Source organism: Balearica regulorum, chromosome 13 (genome assembly GCF_011004875.1).
Source record: "Balearica regulorum gibbericeps isolate bBalReg1 chromosome 13, bBalReg1.pri, whole genome shotgun sequence".
NCBI classification, from domain to species: Eukaryota; Metazoa; Chordata; class Aves; order Gruiformes; family Gruidae; genus Balearica; species Balearica regulorum.
The window spans coordinates 23,113,134-23,132,582 of NC_046196.1; the positions used below are offsets into that span (position 1 = coordinate 23,113,134).

Below are 19,449 nucleotides of genomic sequence, written 5' to 3' on the forward strand. Positions count from 1 at the left end.
TATAGGTTTTGCACTTCTTGGTATTGGTATTAGTGGGAAAAGGCTGCTCTCCCTGATGGAAGTACATCATGGAGAGATGATTTAGTTTTCCTTTGGGTTCTGAGAAAGGAAAAGGACCCACAGGGTCCTCGATTCACAGGACTAAAGCTGATGTGAGTGCTGGGCTTTGAGGTTTTGAGGAAACCTAAGGGGAGTCTCCCTGGAAAGATAAACACATGGAGTCAGCTGTGCGCTGCAAAACCCAGTGAGCTTCCCGAGTGCCTGAGACTGGATGATGAGAAAACCCAACAAGACTTTATCATTTTATATGTTGGGTCCTGACTGAATGCAGTCCAGGCAAGACTTTCACAGGATCTTTGGAAAACAAGGAGAATGTGTTCGAAATGCTCGCTCTCCCAGGGCACTAGGCACTGGACGGAAAAGGCGTGCTCGACACCCGCTCCTGCTAAACCTGTCTTAGCAAAGCGAGAGGAAAATCTACTGTCCTTGGGGAAGTCTGCCACATCCAGAGTCCAGCTTACCGGCCTCTTCCTACCAGGGCCGCAGAGCGAAGATGAACATCATCTCCCAGGACCCAGAGGAGATGCAGAAATGCATAAGCGAAGCAGTCAGCCCTTGCGTAAAGTAGAATTTATGACAGCATATGCAAAGGCATTGAGACATAGGTTTAAAGCCGCGCCGTGATACTGGCACGTGTGTGTTGCGCGGCTTTTTCACAGAGTGAGACAGCTAGAGCTGCACCGCTGCACAGCTGAGACGTTCAGCTCTCCCAGTAAATTCTGCATGGGACCGGCCTAAAATCCTGACCTAAAAGGGAGATTTGCATTCCACAGCATGCTGCTGTTTGGGCATAGGTGGTCAAACATTGAGCCGGCTAAAATTTTTCTGCAGGATCATTTTCCCAGTGGAGTATGCCGGTTGCCAGCAGTTTCATCACGGGTGGCATCTTCCTCAGTGCTTTCCAGCAGGACACAGGCGGGCTACCAAACCGGCTTGCCAGGCTGATTTCTGGCAGGGAAGCCAACCAGTGTGCTGCCAGCTCCTCCAGCTGACGCCTCGGCTGCCTGGCTGTGGGGACCGGGGCTGCCTGCCGGTTTCTGATGCTGCCCGGTGCTTCCCACAGCAAAAAGCCCCATTTGCCGTTACAGGGAAGTTTGCCGAGCTTTACCTACTTTCTCTCAAATGCTAGTCAGCTGGTTTTATTATTATTATTACTACTATTTTCAAATCCAGCCAGAAAGATCCAGCTGTTTCCCAGAGCAAAGTCAGGGAAAATATGTTTTCGGCCATTAAAAACACCTGGAGATCTTGTCCTGAAGGTACTTCAGAGCTCTGGAGCCTGGCATTTGGCAAAGGACAAGTCTTCTTGCAGAGATGCGCTGAATCTCCTGCTGACCTCTAAAAAGCTTTGCACAGCTGGGCAGAGCTATAAACTTCTTAAAATCTGCACCCCACATTCCTGCAGCTGCAAAACCTCTGGCACAACATTGCTGGACCCTCCAGCGATGCCTTCCCTGTCCACCATCCCATCATGGCTCCCCTGGGTCCCTCAGCTGCCTCTCCCCATCCTAACGATGAAATACCGGTCATCTCAGGTTGGACCATCACAAAATGTGGGCCAGCACAGAGACCGACAGTCTGGTGTTATAATTGTCTCTGACGTTTTAATCAGCTAGCTCACGCGAGCACTGGTTTAATTCATGACGCCGTGTTAAGCTTTTTCATGGGATCCCCATCCCACCCTGCACACAAAGAGGACCTCCAGGCTGTGTCACATATATGCTGCTCCATCCTCCTTATCTCAAAACGCTTGATTTCTGGCATCGAGTTCTGAATGAGGTGAAGATCCTGCAATGAGGGGTGTTCATCCCTGCACCTGGCGAGGCCGGGAAGCGTGGCTCCTCCCATGGGTCGGATGCAGTTATGACTCAAGATGCGTTTTGAAGATGAGTTTTGACATGTTCTGGCCAGAAATAAGACTGGCATTGCTAAGGCATTGATTTTTCTCCCATTTATATAATTAGGTTGACCTGCATCCCTTATCCCAGAAAAGCCGTGGAGATGCATGACTGACCACATCATCAACTTTTGGGGGAAGAGATGCCCGTTTAAACAGACCTGCCACCCGCTGCCGTTGGTCTTGAGCATCCAGCATGGGGGAGTCAGAGCCACATCGCTGTGCCATGGTCTGGATCCACCAACAGGGACACTTAGAAATGACGCTCCACACCCTCACAAAGCTCCTAGAATTAATTAGGCATGCTTGGGGGACAGCTGCCTTCAGGAGTGGTGCTGCTGTTCCCCCCGGTTTTACAGCCAGATCCTGATAAAGCAGAGTCTTTCAGAGGAAGACTGCAGCGTCACAGGCAGAGAAACCCCCGCCGTGTTGCAGGTGCACCCCAAACGTGAGCTGGGGGCCGGCATTCGCCTGCACCCTTCCAGAGGCTTCCTCGCCCAGCTGACAGGCAGGATCCTACCTGGCACGTCTGGCGAGGAGGAGCTGGGAGGCAGTGCCTGCCCGGGAGCGTCTGGGAGCGGGCCTGGCAGGAGCAGGAGCAATGCGCACCCCGGGACACCCCCGGGGGGGTCGCTCCTGCCTTATCGCACCCCACGTCACCCCGGCCAAGCTGCCGCGGATGCATTTGTGCTGCAGATGCCTCGCTGAGGGCTCAGGGACCCCCTGAGCTGCAGTCCCTCGGGGCAGCTGTGTCACGGGAGGGGGCCGCCTCCCCCCCGCCCTTCCAGCAGCACATTTCCCCACCCCGCAGACCCGCACGACCCCCCCCCCCCGGGACCCCCCGCTCCGTGGGTGGGGAAGCAGGGCCAGAGCCACACGCGTGCGCCCTCGTGTGTGACCTTGTGTCAGTGTGCGTGTGTGCATGCGTGTCCGGGTGTGTGTGTGCGGGTGTGTACATGAGACCCCACGTGTGTCCGCACGTGTGTGTCCGTGTCCCCACGCCCCGTGTGTCCCCACGTCCGCCCGTGTCGTCCCACAGCCCGTGCCCGTGTCCCCCCCCTTGCCCCTCTGCCCGCCGCCCCGCAGGCAGCGCGCGCCGCCGCCGCCGTTGCCAGGAGACGGCCATGGCGGAGCTGGGCCTGGCGGCGCTGCCGCTGCCGCAGCTCCGGGCGCAGCTGCGGGAAGCACGGTACCGGCGGCCGGGCGGGGCTGCGGGTCCTCGGGTTGCGGGGCCCTGCTGGGGGGCTGTGGCGGCCGGGCCGGGGCTGCGGGCACCGCTGGGCCTCATCCCCGGCAGGGCCGGTCTAGGCCGGGCCAGGATGGGCAGGGCCGGGCCGGGCCGGGCCGGGCAGGGCAGCGCCGGGCAGGGTGCCCCCGGCTGCCCCCGGGCTGGGCGCCGTGCCCAGAGGCCCCCGGTGGTCCGGCTGGGCCACGGGTGCTGCCTGGCCGTGCTCGGGGTCTGGAGCCAGGCTGCCCGCTCTCCGGGCTCGGACCCCTGGGAGCAGCCGGTGCCCGTGGCTCTGCCGGCTGCTTCAGCTCTGGGAAGGAGCGGCTCTGGCCGAGCCCCGCTGTCTTGCCCGGGGTGACCTGAGACCCTCCTGCCCCTTTTGGGTTGGCTGCCGTGCCCTGCGGTCGCCTGTTTTGGCTCAGCCGCTCCCCGAGGCAGTGCTTAGCTCGGCCAAGGGCTCAGCCCGACCCCCTCCTCCTCGCAGCCACGCCAACGCCCTGCTCCAAACCGAGGTGGAAATGTTTGAGAAATGGTACCGTAAGATGGAGCCGTGTGGCCCGTCGCTCCGGCTGCTGTCCGAGACACACGATGCCCCACCGGAGCTGATGCAGGTACTGCTCCAGAGCCAGGGCAGCGGCTGCGCAGCCGTAGGAACTGGGTTTTTGGGTCTGGCTGCTGCCTACTGCACAGAGCCATGACCCTTCCTCCCTCTGCAGCCCCTCTGACCTCCCAATCTCAGCGCTCATCTGACAGGAGCTCAGCAAGCAAGCTCCCTGGTTTGAAATATGATTAAGAAATTCCCCCAACAACCCTCTGTATTTGGGCTTCACAGTGATGAGCCCTTAAGCTTGACGCTTGCAAAAAGGTGCTGCTGGTTCTTGTAGGTGTAAGAGCTTGGGCTGCCTTGCCATTCCTGCACTCTGTAAGGGCCAGGCCGCTTTCTCATCTCTTCTCCTCCAGCTGATGCTGCCTCTTTCCTGGGTGACAGCACTGTGTCCTACTGAACAGCGAGTGCCAGGGAGATCTGGAATGAGTTAACCCCTACGCAGCATAATTTGAAGTAGAACTTAAAGAAATGGGGAGGCTGGTGCCAAGAAAGCAGGAGACTTGCTCAGGGCTGTGCCAGGTCTGTGACCGGATGCGCTGCTCCTCTCCTCCCTCCTGGGGATGTTCCCGTGGGCTCAGACCTGTGTGCATCCACACTTGGGTGCCTCCGCTGAGCACGTGTTGCTTTCTTCCTTCTCTTGGAGCCGTGAACAGGCTTTTGGAGCGGCTTTTTGCCTCCTGGCCTGAACATCACCTTTTCACCAGAGACACAGTGACCAGAACCTCTAGACCCTTTGCAGTGGAGCTCTTTCAGCCAGCATCCTGCCCTGGGCTTTAGCGCCTGCCTGAGTCCGCAGTAGCCACTTTCTGGATAGTCCCAGACTGAGCCCTTAGAAACTTTGTCTTTGGCCAGGTGGGCACTCGCTGTCCGCAAAGCAGTGCCTGCCTCGCTGTGTCCCCACAGCACTGGGAATTGCTTCCAAGTGGTGTCAGTTCTTCCAAGAGTGTAGTCCAGCCTGCCCATGCTGTGGTAAGCTCAGCTCCTCAGGGTGTCTGACCTAGGCAGTGGTAGGAGACCCCATCTGTCCTGCACGACAGTTGGCATCTTCGCTACGAAGAGGTGTTTTACCTGTCCGCATGAAGCTGTTGCATTGGCTTTAACATCTAGCCCTGAATTTGCCTGTTGACCTGAAAGTGCTTGCTTGCGTAGGAGGGTTTTGTGGATGGATGAGAGGACAGATGGGGTCAGTCCAGGTGTGGCCCTGAGTTACCTCTGCTCTGGAGAGGCCTCTTTGTCCTTGCTGTAAGCTGGAATCCCTCTAGTGTGACCGTTGAGATTATTTTCATTTTGAATACAGGAAAATGCAAAACATGCTGGCTTTCTAATGGCATCTTGTTGTTCCTTGGTTGTTGCAGACACGTGGCAGGTACAAATCCAAGTTGCATAGTGTGACAGACTATTTTGTGAGCCTGACAGTGGAGCAGAAATACGAGCTGGCTGACCGGGAGCTGACTGAGCTGAGGGATGAGATTCAGAGGATGAACAAGGACTCAGAGCAGACCTTGAAGAACCTCGAGGTATGGCTCTCCAGGACCAAGGTGTCAAGCAGTCTTGTTACCTTTCACCCCTCTTTCAATATGCCATCCCTCAGGCAGTGAGGCAGACGGGCTCGTTGACAGCTGTTCATAGCAGAGCATTGCTGTGAGTGTCCTGAGTTGAGAGTGGGAGCCAGAAGTGTCCTCTTACCTCACCCCTGTCTTGAAGGCAAGTACACCAACAGAGATCAGAGGTGCCCAGTCTCTAGAGATGGATCTTATTACAGCAGGAACCAATAATAATACAGGTGAGGGGAAGATTTTTAGGTAGAGAAGGTCAGGTATGCTGTGTGAGATGAAGAATCCAATGCTCGAAAGAAAAATCTTTTGTCAGCTTCTTGAAGGTGCGCCCTTTGTGCCAGACATGTTTTTCATTCTAGCAGCTCCCAGAAGCTTCCTGATTTGGCTGGGCTCCATGCAGTCCTCTGGGGTTCTGTCTTTCTGCTGTCTGGGGGATTTCTTCAGACCACGCTCCAAGTCTCCAAGACTGCATTCCTGCTGCAGGCTCATTGTGGCTCTTTCATCATTGCTGCCTGCTCTGTGCTGGCTGCCAGGATGTCCTCCTAGCCAAGATGCTCAGGAGCTTTGGGGAAAGGAAAGACCTCTGCATTCGATTCAGACCGCTGATGCTGCCTGCGTTGGCCAGGAGAGGTGAAGCAGGCAGCCCATCCCTCTCGTGTGGCCACAGGGTATATGCAGTAAACGAAGGGTGGTAATTTTTTGTGTTGTCTTACCTTAGACTGGCAATGTTTGTGGGTCAGGAGGGAGTGACAGATGTTGAAGCTCAGGCAGGTGAGAGACTTTTTTTCTTGCTCTTTTTGAGTCAGTGAAGTAGCAGTGCTGTGTAAGCCTGCAGCATGTGCCCTGAGCTGCACAGGGTGAAACTTAGTGCTCCCACAGAAGAAATGCTAGTAATGCCAGCAGAGAGCATGCCTGGTCCTTTCCAGTGTTCTCTGTTCCCAAAGCTGTTTGAATAGTGGAAGTTCACACCTCTTGACTGTTACGTGACTTTATTTCTACAGGCAGTCATTGAAGAAGCAGAAGTTTGGTGGACTGATGTTAAGAAAGCCATCAGTGACTTTGAGAAAGACATCATCAGCACCATCTCCAGCAAGAAAGGGAGTATTGTATCTTCTGAAAAGTTGCTGAGATACATGGAGGAGAAGAACCGCCAGAGGGTCAGTGAATCACAGCAAATGTTGAGGCTGGTCTGTCCTCTGACAAGTATGTTGGTTAGTGCAAAATCCTAGTTGCCATACTCCTGTATGACCTACATCATGTTTTCAGACTGTCTTAGCAAGTCTGTTTGGACAGCCCTTGTCCCGCTTGTCAGTCGGTGACTAGCCCAGGCGCTCATCAGGCTGCTGAGCTGCAGCACGGCCGTGAGCACACAGGATGTGCGTCCCTTAGGGGAGCCTGGGAAAGTGCACAGCCATGCCCCCATGTTTGGGGCAGGGTGATGCTCAGCAGCATTTCTCGCTGGGCTCCTTTCTAAGTCAGCAGTGAAGGCTGCAGTGCGGATGAGATGAATGGGAACCACACCATAAGGAGCAGGGGCTGGGTGCTCTTTCTCCTCCCAGGCTCTGCTGTTCCACTATAATCTGCTGTCTTTCTTTAGGATCTGCTGAGAGAGAAGTTGCGCTTCAAAAATTATTTGCTCAAGGGTTACAAGAAGAAGCTGCAGCAGCAGCTCACGCAGGTGCGTGTGGCAGTTGAGGAGAAGCAGGGACTAGGTGGCCCCTCGAAGAACGAAAGGAGTACAGCCCAACGCAGACACGGGGCCTGCTCTGTCTAGAGATACGTGGCCCTCCTCCTCCTCCCCTTCCTCCTTTGCTCCTGGCCTTGCTGCCTTTGTCGAAGCCCACTGTTGTGGTTCAGATCTGGCAAGTGTCTGTGTGCATGGGATGAGACCAGAAGTCTCGCAGAGTGGAAGCTGGCAGATCTGTTTGTGGCCTTTGTGCCCTGGAAAAGATCAGAGCAGTTCCCTGGGGACTTGCTGCTGCTGGCATGGCAGGAGCCTTGCCAGAGGGCACCTGTCCGCACTGCTTGGACCCCAGAACACAGAGCACAGGCTCCGTGCCACACCGTGTCTCACATTTCTCCCCGAACCCCAGATTTGCAGCCGGGGTGAAGACCCTGTTCTTTAGGTCTGCTTTCCCTACAGAGCAAAGCTCTCTTACTTGGGATGCAGCTTTTATCAGCAACTTACAGCTCTGCTTCCTTGGGGTTTGCAGAAGGAGCAGATGGGAGAGACACTCTGTGAGGTCCGTCTGCAGCAGCTGCAGGTTAGAAATGCCCAGTACCAGAAGAAGATTGATAAGAAGAACCAGGAGCTGCTGCAGCTAAAACTGACCTCAGGAAAGACTGTCCAAGTCCTCAACCTCTATAAAGTGAGTGAATCTCCCAGCACCTCTGTTTTGCCTTTCTTCTGTTTCTGAGGGTCACACACAAGCTGATTAACAGCTCTTGCATGCTTCCCTTTCTCAGCCAGAAAATGCCAAACACCTCTCTGCCTTCTCACTAACTTAGCAGTTTAGCTGGGAGGTTTGCCAGATACACTGGAATCAGCGATGCTCTCACTCATGTTTGGCTGCAGCCTCACAATGGGGTTCATGCTTTGCAGCACGGTTATTTTACACCTCAGAGGAAAATTCCAGTAGGAAAGAGCTTTGGTGCTGACTTGCACAAGAAAATACATTTTTTACATAACCTGTGACATTTGAAAAGGTGTCATGAGCTGCAGCCATCACTCTGAGTCTCTGCTCTTCTGTGAAAAGTGTTTCCCAGCTGGGTGTGTTTGCTTCTCTCCGATCAGCCATTCTGTCCGGGTCAGTCCGAAACCCCAGCTGCCGTGCTGTGGGCTGTGCTGCAGTGTGACACAGAGGACATAACAAAGCAGTAGCTGCGTGACCAGGGCATGATGCTGCCTTCTGCAGGGGACGAGCGGTGCCGCAGAGCTCTGGCACCACCAGCTGAGACCAAGAGGGGGTGGCTTTGCAGGTGGCTGGGAGCTGCCGCTGCGCCCACTGATACTGTCCTGCTCTCATGTTCCAGAGGAAGCTGCAGGACGCCATGGCAACATCCATGTCTCTGACGAAAGACATCTCCCAGAGGAAGGAGCTGCTGGCGAAAATGGAAAGAGAAGCCGCTCTGGTGGAGGAGGTAAGAGAGCAATTTGGGAGGCCCTGAAACTTCACTTGGGAGGACTCTTTTGAGGTGCTTTGTGTTGGATATGGATGCACATTTGAGGCCCAGCAGTGAGCGGGATACCTGTGTGCCTTTCTGGGTCTGAACAAGTCCCAGGGCTCCTGCCGGTGCCAGTGGCACGGGCAGGTTGCAGAGCAGGCCGTGTTGTGGATTTTGACCCTGGCTCCACAGGGACCTGCCGCTGGCTTCTTGAAACTCTGTTTCCTTGAACTTTTTATCAGCAGTGTCCTCCCCAGGGAGAAGCAGCACTGCTGTCATACCAGTCTGGGGACGCATAGCCTGGCGGGGACACCACAGCTTTGGGATCGTGTTCAGGGGGCTCCCTAGCAGTGCTGCCTGGCAGGGCTGGAGGCACCGGTAGATGCATTGCACTGCTCCCCTGCAGTGCCGGGGGTTTAATTTATCCTGCCTGCCTGCTTCCCTGGAGGACTGACCACCAGTTGGCAGAAGGACATTTCCCTGGGATCTCCTTGCCCTCTGTCCCTATTTTTCTGGCAGCAACGAGCCAAAGCTGAGAGTGTGAATCGGCAGCTGCAGAAACAGCTTTCAGACTGCAGCGTCCCTCCTGTGCTGAGTTACGTGCAGAAGAAGATGGCTGTTACTGGTCTCAGAAACAGCACTCAAGGCTTGGAGAGGAAAGTGGCAGTTGCTGAGAGTGAGCAAGACCGGGCTGGGTGTGCAGGAGCCCGTGTGCCAGCTGGGTGCTGGGTCCTGGTGGAGCTGTGTCTGTGCCTGCCCACCTGCAGCCATCGTGGGGACCAGAGTGCTCGCTCCTGACCCACCAGAAAGCCGTGTGAGAGTTCTCATGCGGCAGTTTCACTGGTGCCTGGCAGAGCCGGAGGCTTTTCCTGTTTACAGAGCAATGATCACTCTCCCTACCCCGAGGACTGAGGCTGAATTTTAATGACTGAGCTCAGAGGGGAAGCCAAAGCAAGGACACAGCTCGTAATGTGACAGGAAGCACCATTGGGCTGTTGCTATACTGAAACTTGTTGTGTGTGTAAGGAGAAGGGGACATACAGCAGCTCAATACGTTTCCGGCTCTGCATATGTAACCTGCACTGGCTTTTTCCAGCGCCCCCCATGGCTCCCCAGTGTTTGTAGTCCTCTTTGATGATCTCAAACATTTCGTACTCATATCTTAACTCCTCCTTAATAAAGAAAGGCTAGCCAAGATCCAAACATGAGTTCATGGCAAAGTTGCAAGAATATCTTTGACTCTCCTCCTGCCCCAACTCCTGCAGCCTGGGAGGAGATGGAGAGAGAGCAGCATAGTCAAAGCCTGGAGGTAGCAGGACATGTCTGTACCCCTGCCCCGTGTGGGATGTCTGTATGCACAGCAGTGTGGGGAGAGAACTGCCTGGGTTGGAAGGGACAGATAGTGTGGTCCTGTGCCTGGACACCCTGCTCGTCCTCGAGCGGAGATGGGCTTAGCTGTGGCTGGGATGGGGAAGGCTCTGGGTTTGTGCCTGTCCAGCACTTACCCCCTGGCACCCCAGTCCGCCAAGGACAGGGCTTATGTGGCCCAGCCTTTCTCAGAAGTCAGAACTGTGTGGATTTGGGCTTGACCCATCAGCGCCAGTGCTGTGGGTTCAGAAACAGGGGTCCGGCTGTGGCTACCCCAGAGTCGGTGGGCAGCCTGCCTGCAGGCCTGTCTTTGCGCAAGCAGGTGCCTTCTCAGCCAGCTGCTCCCTTTGACTGGCAGACCCAGGCTCTGGTTTGCGTGCTATCTCTGCAGCAGTGCCCAGGGTCCTGCCAGCCCAGTCCTGCAACAAGGGCTCAAGAGGATGAAGAAGGAAGCTGTAGTTGTCCCTGGGATAAGAGTGAGGCTGTAAACCTGTTTTCTTTGCCGGCCCCTCTGTGGCATGGCATGTCCAACACCCCTGCTGCCATGCGAGGGGCTGGAGGTTTCTATCCAGTGCTGTTGTGTGGGGCCTCCAGGCTTCCTGTGGCATTCAGGGGAGAAACCAAAGCTGGTGTAGACCTGCAGGAGCCCTCCTCAGCATGCCAGAGCGAGCGCTGATCTCAAGTGGGACGAGCAATACAGCAGCTCAGGCCAGGCTAGAGTCCAGCCTTGCAGCTTTCTCCACAACATATCACTGCTGTCTGCATGTATTAAGGCCTTTTCCTTTCTCTTGCAGATGTCCTTGCAAAGCTACTGCAGAGCATGGAATCAGGTCAAGATGTCTGGTAACCAGCACTAGGCTTGTCTGATGCTGCAAGGCAGGCAGGGGAAACTGCAGAAGGAGCCAACCCTGTGGGGAAGTTTGCTGTCAAGTGGGTAAATTAACACCCCACAAGCTGCAATGAGATGAAACCACTTCTGCATGAAATGATAAAGACACTCATGGCTCTGCTGTGAGGCCATTGCTTTGGTCTGTCCCAGCATGTGCTGGCTTCCACAAGGCTCTGCTGCCTGGCCCCTCCGCAGGCCCTGCAAGGTCAACCAGCTCTGCTCTGGGTGCTCCCCCCTCCCTCCATCACCACAAGCAGTTATTCTCTGGTCATCAAATCTGACATGTTCACAGGAATTGTCCTTTCTTTCTGGGCAAGCCCTGGTGACCACGTGATGCAGGAGGAACCAGAGGGGATTCCCTGGGAGACATGAAAGTTCAGCATCTCCGAGCGTGCACCAACAATAGAAGAGAGCAGAGCGGTGTGACCATATAGGGCAAATCATTTCAACACGGCATGCACAAAGCAAGCAGCCTTTCTGATTGCAAAAGGATTTACCTAAAGAAACAAAACAGCAAGAAGGGAGCAGCTACCCTTTCCCCAAGCACCTGGGGCAAGTTTAAGCATCCCTTGGAGATGGGAAGTGTTTTCCCACTGCAGGAATTATAAATCGTCTCAGATGGCCCAACCTCAGATGAGTTCAGGTCTGTCTTTCCCTTCCTGGGGTTGAAACCAACTTCCCGAAATATCCTCTCTACTGGTCTGGAAGCCTCTTCCCAGTCTTTGGGTGGAGCCTGCAGATCAACTCGCGGCCTGACCAGTGTTGGGAGTGCGGGAGGTCCTGTCCTCTCGGTCGTGGCCAAGATCCAGTCGCTGTAGTAGGACACTGGGGTGTACAGGAACGGTCCGTAGCATCTGACACCGCCCTCACTGAGAATGCCTTTCAGGACCCATTTCTCAGTCCCTCTAATCTGGCACATGACAGGGTTGCCGGCATCACCCTTTTGAGAGACAAAAAAGGCAGGATTGTGTCTCAGCAGTGTCCCTCTTGCCAGCACTCTCGGTGGCTGTGGACTTCACCAGTGTGAGAGGAGGGCAGATTACAGCAGTTCGGTCCTTTATCGTCACCGAAAGCAAAGCATCACCGATTCAGAGGTGCCCATGCCCCTGTCAGCCCAGCCCCATGCCTGATCCTTTCAAACATACCACATAGAACGCCTCTCGGATTGCCTCCCGAGCATCTTTGACCCTGAGCACACCCAAGGCCCTTGGAGGCCCCGGCAGCGGGAGAGGTCCAGGGACCAGGAGCAGCACCCGCAGGCCTGCACGGAGACAGTCACCCTGCAGAGATGGGTGTCACACATTCAGACAGTCTCCCACGCCTGCTATTTCCAAGCTGCGCAGAAGGGATCTTTTCCTTTGAGGACTGAGCAGAAGCCCAACAAGTGTTTTGGCTGCTCTCCCAGCCTGGGGTTGCAGATGAGCAGAACGGGGAGGAGGCGGTTTGACTAAATGTCTGCCCTGTCTGGGTTGGTGCGCTGTGTCCCTTACCAAACAGCCTGCCACATCATCGGCGTCCCTGTGGCTGCAGCATGCAGTTGCAGTGATCCTTTTCAGTGGGCAGGGATCCACATCCACCACGGAGAGCATCCTCAGGAAGTCACCGCAGCACTTTCCCCTGCCTGGCCGAGGGATCACTGTGAGCCTGTGGCTCTGGGCCTCCAAAAACCAGGGAGGGGTGACCAGTGGGTGCTTCTTCCTCCCAGGACAAGCCCTGTTCCCCTTCCTCCCATTGGGCCTGTTGGCAGGAGGAAGCAGGAAGCCAGCTCTGTCCTGCCAGAGGGAGCTCTTTGCCACAGGAGCCGGGGATTACCTGTGGTGGGATGGATCCAGCCTGAGACCCAGCAGTTCACAAGGTCTGAGGCAGAGAGGCTCCCATGGGGAAAGCAGATAGGTTGACTGATGCTGCTGAACTCCAGTGGGGCAGCTGTCCTGAGCAGAGCGATGTTGTTGTAGAGTGTCACCTCATCAAAGTCCTCGTGGGGGATGATAGAGCTGATCGAATACTGGGGCTGGTCCTCCCATCGCCTCTTCATGGCGCTCAGCCCAACCAAGGCCAGCACCTGCTGCCTGCAGGGAGTGGACAGAGGGGACTGGGGCAAACTGCCTGTCCCCGCTCTGACTGAAGGATGCTCGCCCAGCCCCAAGACCCACCCGAGCACTGGGAAGCGGTGTTATTCCCTGCTGATTCCCAAGCCTTGCCTGGGGCGACGCAGGGCCCCTCGCAGGGCACAGACCTGCTCCGTAGGCTGGATGCAGCACTGAGGATCCAGTGCTCGTTCAGGATGGAGCCGAAGGCCAGGAGGTTGTGCTGCGTGTCTTGCAGTGCCACCACCCACGGGAACTGGTCTGTGGCTGCAAACTCCTGCACTGATCTCCAGGGGGACGGGCTGGCCTGGATCCCACAGGCTGCAGGGAAACGGGGCATGTCGCTGGGTGCGCCTGGCCCTGTGCTCTCCCGCCGCCCTCCTCCTCCCTCTGATGCCCCCTCGCCCCTAACCACAGCTGTCCCCAGCTTTGACCTTGTCTGGGACTGATGCCAGCATCACCCAGACTCACTCACATGTGGGGCCGAGCCGGTGGCATGGCGTGGGGTGCGCGAGGGTCAGATCGTGCCACCTCTTTCACTCACCTGATGCTGGGGTGGCACAGAGACACAGCAGGATGAGGCTTCGCATTCTTCCAGCCGGGCAAAGAGCTGGGGCTGGGGAGCCAGGGCCCCACTTCTCTGCCTGCCTGCGGGGAGAGGGGGAGATGGCGTGCTGGGTGCCAGCTGGCAGCTGGCCTGGAGGGGCTTGCTGTGCCTGTGCTGAGAGCTCTGGGCCAGTTCCTCGTCCTGGTACGTGGGCACTGCACGTCCCCAGCACGCTGGCAGCAGGCAGGGACCCAGGGAGACCCAACGGGCCCATTCCCAGCTCCCCAGCTCCCACCCCCTCTCCACGAGCCTCATCCTGCTGCACTCTGCCTGCTCCGTTACGCCCCTGCCAATACCCTGCTGGCCCCATGCTGCTCCCCCTGCTCGGCGCCCCGATGCTGCCGCAGTGCCCGGGCAGTGGGATGTGGGCACAAGCTGCTCTGTGAGCTCATCGTTGCTGTGGCAGCTCGCAGGACCCTGCTGGCATTCCTGCACGGTGGAGGCTCTTGCAGCCCATCTGCCTGCACAGAAAGGACCTCTGAGGCACAGCTCCTCCTGCCCTGGGCGCTGCTGGATGGTTTCTCCCGGGGACAGCCTGGGAGCTTCCTTTCTGCATGCCCACTGGAGTCTCTGCCCACCCTGGTCCCACTTGCAGGCAGAAGCAAGGGCAGCAGGAAGCAGGAGGAGCTCTGATGCTGCTTAAGGGGATTTATAAGAAACTGAAAGACCCCAAAGTGCATGGGGGCAGTGGTTAGGGAACCTGGAGGGTAGCAGGAGCACCACCAGGCTACAGCTGCCTGCGGCTTGGCTTTCCCACGGGGAGGTCCCGGTGGGGACAAAAACTCTATTCCCAGCTCATGAAAGGCTAAGTGTGCCTTTGGAGAGCAGGACAGAGAAGGTGGGATGGTATGAGGGATGTGGAAACTCACTCTATCAAGGATGAGAAAACTGTTGAGAAAGAAATGACAGTAGCCTTTGTATGCACTAATTAATAGCCACAGGTGGAAGGAGCTGGCGAGAGGCAGAAAGCAAAGGCGCTGGGGCTCCTGGAAGGCTGACATGCTTCCAGCAGGTTGCCCCTGGATCGTTCTTCTCCCTGGCGAGGCGTGCGGTGGCTGCGGATGCACATGCCCAGACCAACCCCTTGGACACCCTCTGCAATACTGGGGATAAGGACAGCCAAGGGGAAGGGAAACAGTGCTGGGAGCAGGCTGGAGGGAAATGCAGGTTCGTGTGCTTGTTTAAACCCATGTACAGACTGGGGCAGCATCAGCTGAACTGATTTCTTCACGACATTTGAATACATGTTTATTATATGCAGAATTAGCAAGGGCAGGGTCCACACCATGGCATGTTTGGGACAGGGACATCCCAGGGAAACCTCAGATGGTTTTTTCATGGTTGTCGTCTTCTCCCTAGATGTAGCCAGTTCTGCACATAGGAAATGCAGTGCTCTCTGTGTGTTCCTGCAGTAACTCTGTTAGTGCTCTCTGAGAAGGGCCCTTTGTGTGTATTTTCCCTGACTCTTGTGATGTTTGAAATGCCGTGGGAATCAGCTGGGAGGTGGCTGGTGATCCCCAGGCCTGTTTGTAGTTGGTTTGTGCCAAAAAGGGCCACTTAACCCTGCAAGAGCCAGAAAAATATCTCTGAGGTGGGTTTCACCCTGCCCTCCCCATGCCACTCCGAGGCTGGTCCCGATCACCAGCTGTTCCAACACGATGCTGGTGTCACCGCAAACAGAATGTTTCCAAAGGTGACGCTGGCAGCTGGCAGTGACGCTGCTTGAGCTGGAGGTGCCTGGCACCTGGCTCACTGTGAGCACAACTTGACTTCTTTCATGTTATCTGGATCCACAGGGGTCAAATCCAATTTGCATGAGACCAGGTGCTGGTGGAACCATGACCAGCCCATGTCCCTGGGTTGTGGGTCGGCCAGTTTGGTGACACCGGTCCCTTCCTGCTTTGCAGGTCTCAGAGGAAGTCAGCACTGCCAAAGCAGCATGACCCCCATGGCAGCACTCGCGGGCAGCACGGGACCCTTCCCGAGGCCAGCTCGAGTCCTTGCCCAAAGGACCAGCTGCCTCCTTGCCACTGCTGCTGGGAGACGGGCACCTCTTGTGGGGAACCGCAGCCTCTCAGCAGCCTGGCCACAACCTCGGAGCTAATGAGTTTTAAGCCCCGTGGTTAACGAAGCCGGCCTGACTCTGCATGGAGACAAAGCCTGGAGCCTGCCCCCAGCTCTGCCCCCAGCAAGCTGAACACGATGCTTCTGTGAGCTCGCACAAAGCCTCCCTTGTGCAGGAGGCGATCCAGCCAAACAAGTGATCTCCTTGGCTGCATGTCTCCTGGTGTTCCATCATTTATATTTGCTGGATTGTTCCCACTACAAAAATTTTACAAGCATCTGATAAAAATCTACTGACCACAGTAAAACGCCAAACCCAGCCAAACCAGTCTGTACAGCGTGACCTTCGCAGCCTTGGAGACACGTTCGTTCAGTTTGCCAGCTAGAAAAAGAAATGCTTGTGGTAGTGCAACACCGCCAGTGGGAAGACTTTGATTAAAGCTTGCGTTACCAAAGCATGGCGAGATGTTTAAGCGCCGAGTGCCCCTTCCTTCCCCAAGCCTGGTTCCCTGCTGTGCAACAACATGTCTCTTAAGTCGTCTCCTTGGCATTTTGTGCTGCTCCTTTTGTGTTTCCAGATCACATTGCTCCCCTTGCTGCTGGCCTTAGCGCTAAGGTCCTGACTCCCGGCTTCTGGGGACAGCCCTTCTGGCTGGGTGCCCAGCAGGAACAATGCACTTTGTCTTTGCTGAGGAACTCTGCGAGAAAACAACTTTTGGCCACTGATGCCTTCAAGTCTTACAGGATTACTCACTCATTGGAACCATCTATGAGTATTCCTGTAAGACTTCCAGTGCCATGACGGGTGGTTTTGGTTCTGTGCTGGAGGCAGCAGCTGCAATGGAGGCTCCCATGGCAAAGGTGTGCACAGCCTGGATGGGTCAGGTACCAGCGTGCACGGCAGAATGAGGCCACTAGCATGTTCCTCTTGGTTGAATTCATTTTGGCAGGGAGCGAGCACACTCATCTAACAGCCAGAGATGATGGTGTTTGCCATCCTCAGAGACGGTGGCTTGCGACTGTGTGGCCAGTAGTGAATGACTCCAGGCAAGCAGAGCTGTTGCAGAGGAGATCTGCTGTGTGGCTGACTTAGCCAGCTCCATGGCTTGCATACATCTCTGGATGGGAACCTTGCTGCATTATCAGAGCACACACAGAGACCATTGAGGCTGTTGCTTCAATGCTGGCTGGCATCTGCAGGGAGCAGCATGGTGATGGAGAGGGCACCAAGTGACCCAAGAGACATTTTGTGAGTTGGCTCAATACCTTTTGAAGGACACTGGAATCAGTGGACCCTTCCAGTCCTGTCCCACATAAAATCCCTCCCTCCCAACAAGAACAGAGGACAGCAAATAAAAAGAGAGGGAAGGTATTAAGGCAGAAGAGGAAGTGTCTGAGAAGGCCTTTGTTCAATGTTATAACAACGGTGCAAAGGACTGATCCAGGATAAATCCACCTTGCTGGCTCAGATTTGCTCACACATGTCAGTGGGGTAATGTTTCACTAGGAGGCTTTACACCAGATCAACCACCCTTCAGCCACTTACACACAAGAAGTGACCAAGACACAGATCCTTGCAGCTCCCACAACTCTGCTCGACTCCCCCACCTTCACTGTGGACAGACACCAACCTGCAATTCTTTATTTTTCTCTCTGTAGCCAGATGGGAGTTTTACAGCCTCGGTAGATTCTTCCATACTAAGGCTAAGGGTACTTTGAACCTGAAGTTGTATTGCCAGCTATGTTTTGTGTAGAAAGGAAGGCAGAAAGTAGAGGTTCTGGGCAGGTCAGAGGACAAACAGTGTCCAAGCTGAGTCCTTCTGGCAGTGGATGATGTAGTAGTCCTGGAAGTACAGCAGCACCATTAGAGGAGGGCCCAGGACCAGGCTGATCCCACAGGAGCATGTTATTCTAGCAGCCATCAAAAAGCCATTTCCACAGGCAGGACAGTGGGATCTGTCAGGAAAAGCAAACAGCAGTCACTAGCAAAAGGTTGGTCAGTCGGTAATACCATTCCCTAAGGGATGTGCATGCCCTTAACCAGAGGACAGATCCATACCGAATTAGCTTTTCTATTATAAGGATGATGACTCAATTTATTTCTAAAGGGTGCCCTTGCCAAAGGGCTCTGTGTCTGTGTGCTTCATAATAAAACAATTAAAAACCCCATTAATGCTAAAATCTTACCAGGCTAGCACAGAAAGGAGAAGTAAAGGGTCTTTCCCTTCCCACAAAGCCAAGAGCTGCCAAATTTACAAGCATCATGGGCATGGGAAGAGTTTGGAGTTATTTTTTTAAGTCTGGAAAAGTTTAGATGGGAAGGATTACAGATGGCCACGGGTTCTGCACTCAGAAATCATTGCTGTTTGACAGATTATTACACTGAGGAGATCTGCCTCCAGACAACGCTCAAGAACTTTCAAATTAGTGGCAGGCTCACTGCAGCTTGGGTGACCTAATCCACCCTCACCGGGCTGGTTACAAACCCCTTCTGGCTCTGGTCTCACTTGCTGAGACTGGAACTTCAGGTATAAATGGCTCAAAAATCTGATTTGTGTTTTCTCACCTCTCCAGTGGCTCCAGATGTTAGGCAAAGCCTCCAGACAATGAGGAGGTACGTTCCCGATGGCCTTACGAACGAGGGATGCTGGATGCTTGGCTGGTTTTTGTGACACAGCAGGAATTATGCTGCCATGGAGCACTCCATCCTGAAACATCCTTCGCAGTCTTGCCTGTTTTATTCATGTCAGAAAATCAAAATTGACAATTTTTAACTACCAGCCTAAAACTACTTGAATGTGTTTTAATTCTTAAATATCATTAAAATAACAGTAGCAAGAGCTCTGTGATCAGTGCCCTGACAGATTAATGTTTTCTGGCAGATTCCTCATTTTAATGTCAATCTTCCAATACCTGAGATAGCACAGCAGTAAACATCCCAAACCACAACATCCTTGGTGAGATGGCAATAAGGTATTGAAAGACAAGATCGAGAGTCTGATAGGCACTGTCCTGTGTGAGCATGTCTTGTGCGGGCTCTGTGCAATAGCAGGTGAGGCATAGCTGAGTGAGGATGAAGGGCCCAGTACTAGTGGGCCTTCACTGACAGGTTTTTCTCTATATTGGAGTGAAACTTAAGTTAAAAGGAATTCAAAAGGGGAAAGAAAGCCTTGAGATTCACAGCTTCTGGCTGGCCACCAGTCTATGGCGCTGTTCCCACCGAGCAGAGCAAAACTGAGCTCGCCAGCCAGAACATCTGTCCTAAGTATGATTTTTCCAGCTTTGTTCATTTGTTTTTCCAATGGTCCCATCACTTTGGTCTAAACAGCAATGATCAGGAGTATACAAAGAGAAGTCTCCTTAATACTCCAGTCCCTGCCTTGGATTGGGGCACCACTAGCTTCCCAGGGCAATAGCTGGAAGTCCCAAAGCAATGGCCTTGGTTTAAGTGCTGGTGTAATCTGTGCTACAAATTCTTCTGTCCTAGGAGGAGGAGATGCCATGCAGACCAATGGGTTTTCCAATTTCTGCCTTCATCCCTGCCTACATCCAGCCATCCTGCCTCATCGCTGTGAGGATATGAGAGCTCCCTAAATTCTCTTGTGTGACATATCCCTGATCCCTGCGGGAACTGGGCTGTTCTACCACCTGCAAAGCTGCAAAGCTGCAGGATGCCCAAAGATGTGAACGACTGATAGAGCATCCACTGACTAACGCAGTGGTTGGCACTGCAGAACTGTGCAAATCCTACTTAATGGCCTGTGACAGAAAGCTGATCAGGGCCAAGATGCAGTGCGCAGACACTTTTATGACCAACTCTGCCTGTTGGGTATGGGATCTTTTGCAGTGGGAGGCAGAGTCTGGCACAGCCTATTCACATTTGCTGAATTGCTGCAGTGCCACGCTCCTCCAGGCACATTT

The 19,449-nt window shown here is 54.6% G+C and overlaps 1 protein-coding gene across 1 annotated transcript; it reads left to right on the forward strand.

Annotated features, from left to right (window-relative positions):
• Positions 1-3,081: 3,081 nt before the first annotated feature.
• Positions 3,082-10,728, forward strand: CFAP263 (cilia and flagella associated protein 263). Its single transcript, XM_075765989.1, has 9 exons — positions 3,082-3,146; positions 3,670-3,796; positions 5,148-5,309; positions 6,350-6,505; positions 6,946-7,026; positions 7,562-7,717; positions 8,382-8,489; positions 9,033-9,189; positions 10,676-10,728. Exons 1-9 carry the CDS (start codon positions 3,082-3,084, stop codon positions 10,726-10,728), a joined length of 1,065 nt encoding a protein of 354 aa, XP_075622104.1.
• The last annotated feature ends 8,721 nt before the right edge of the window (positions 10,729-19,449 follow it).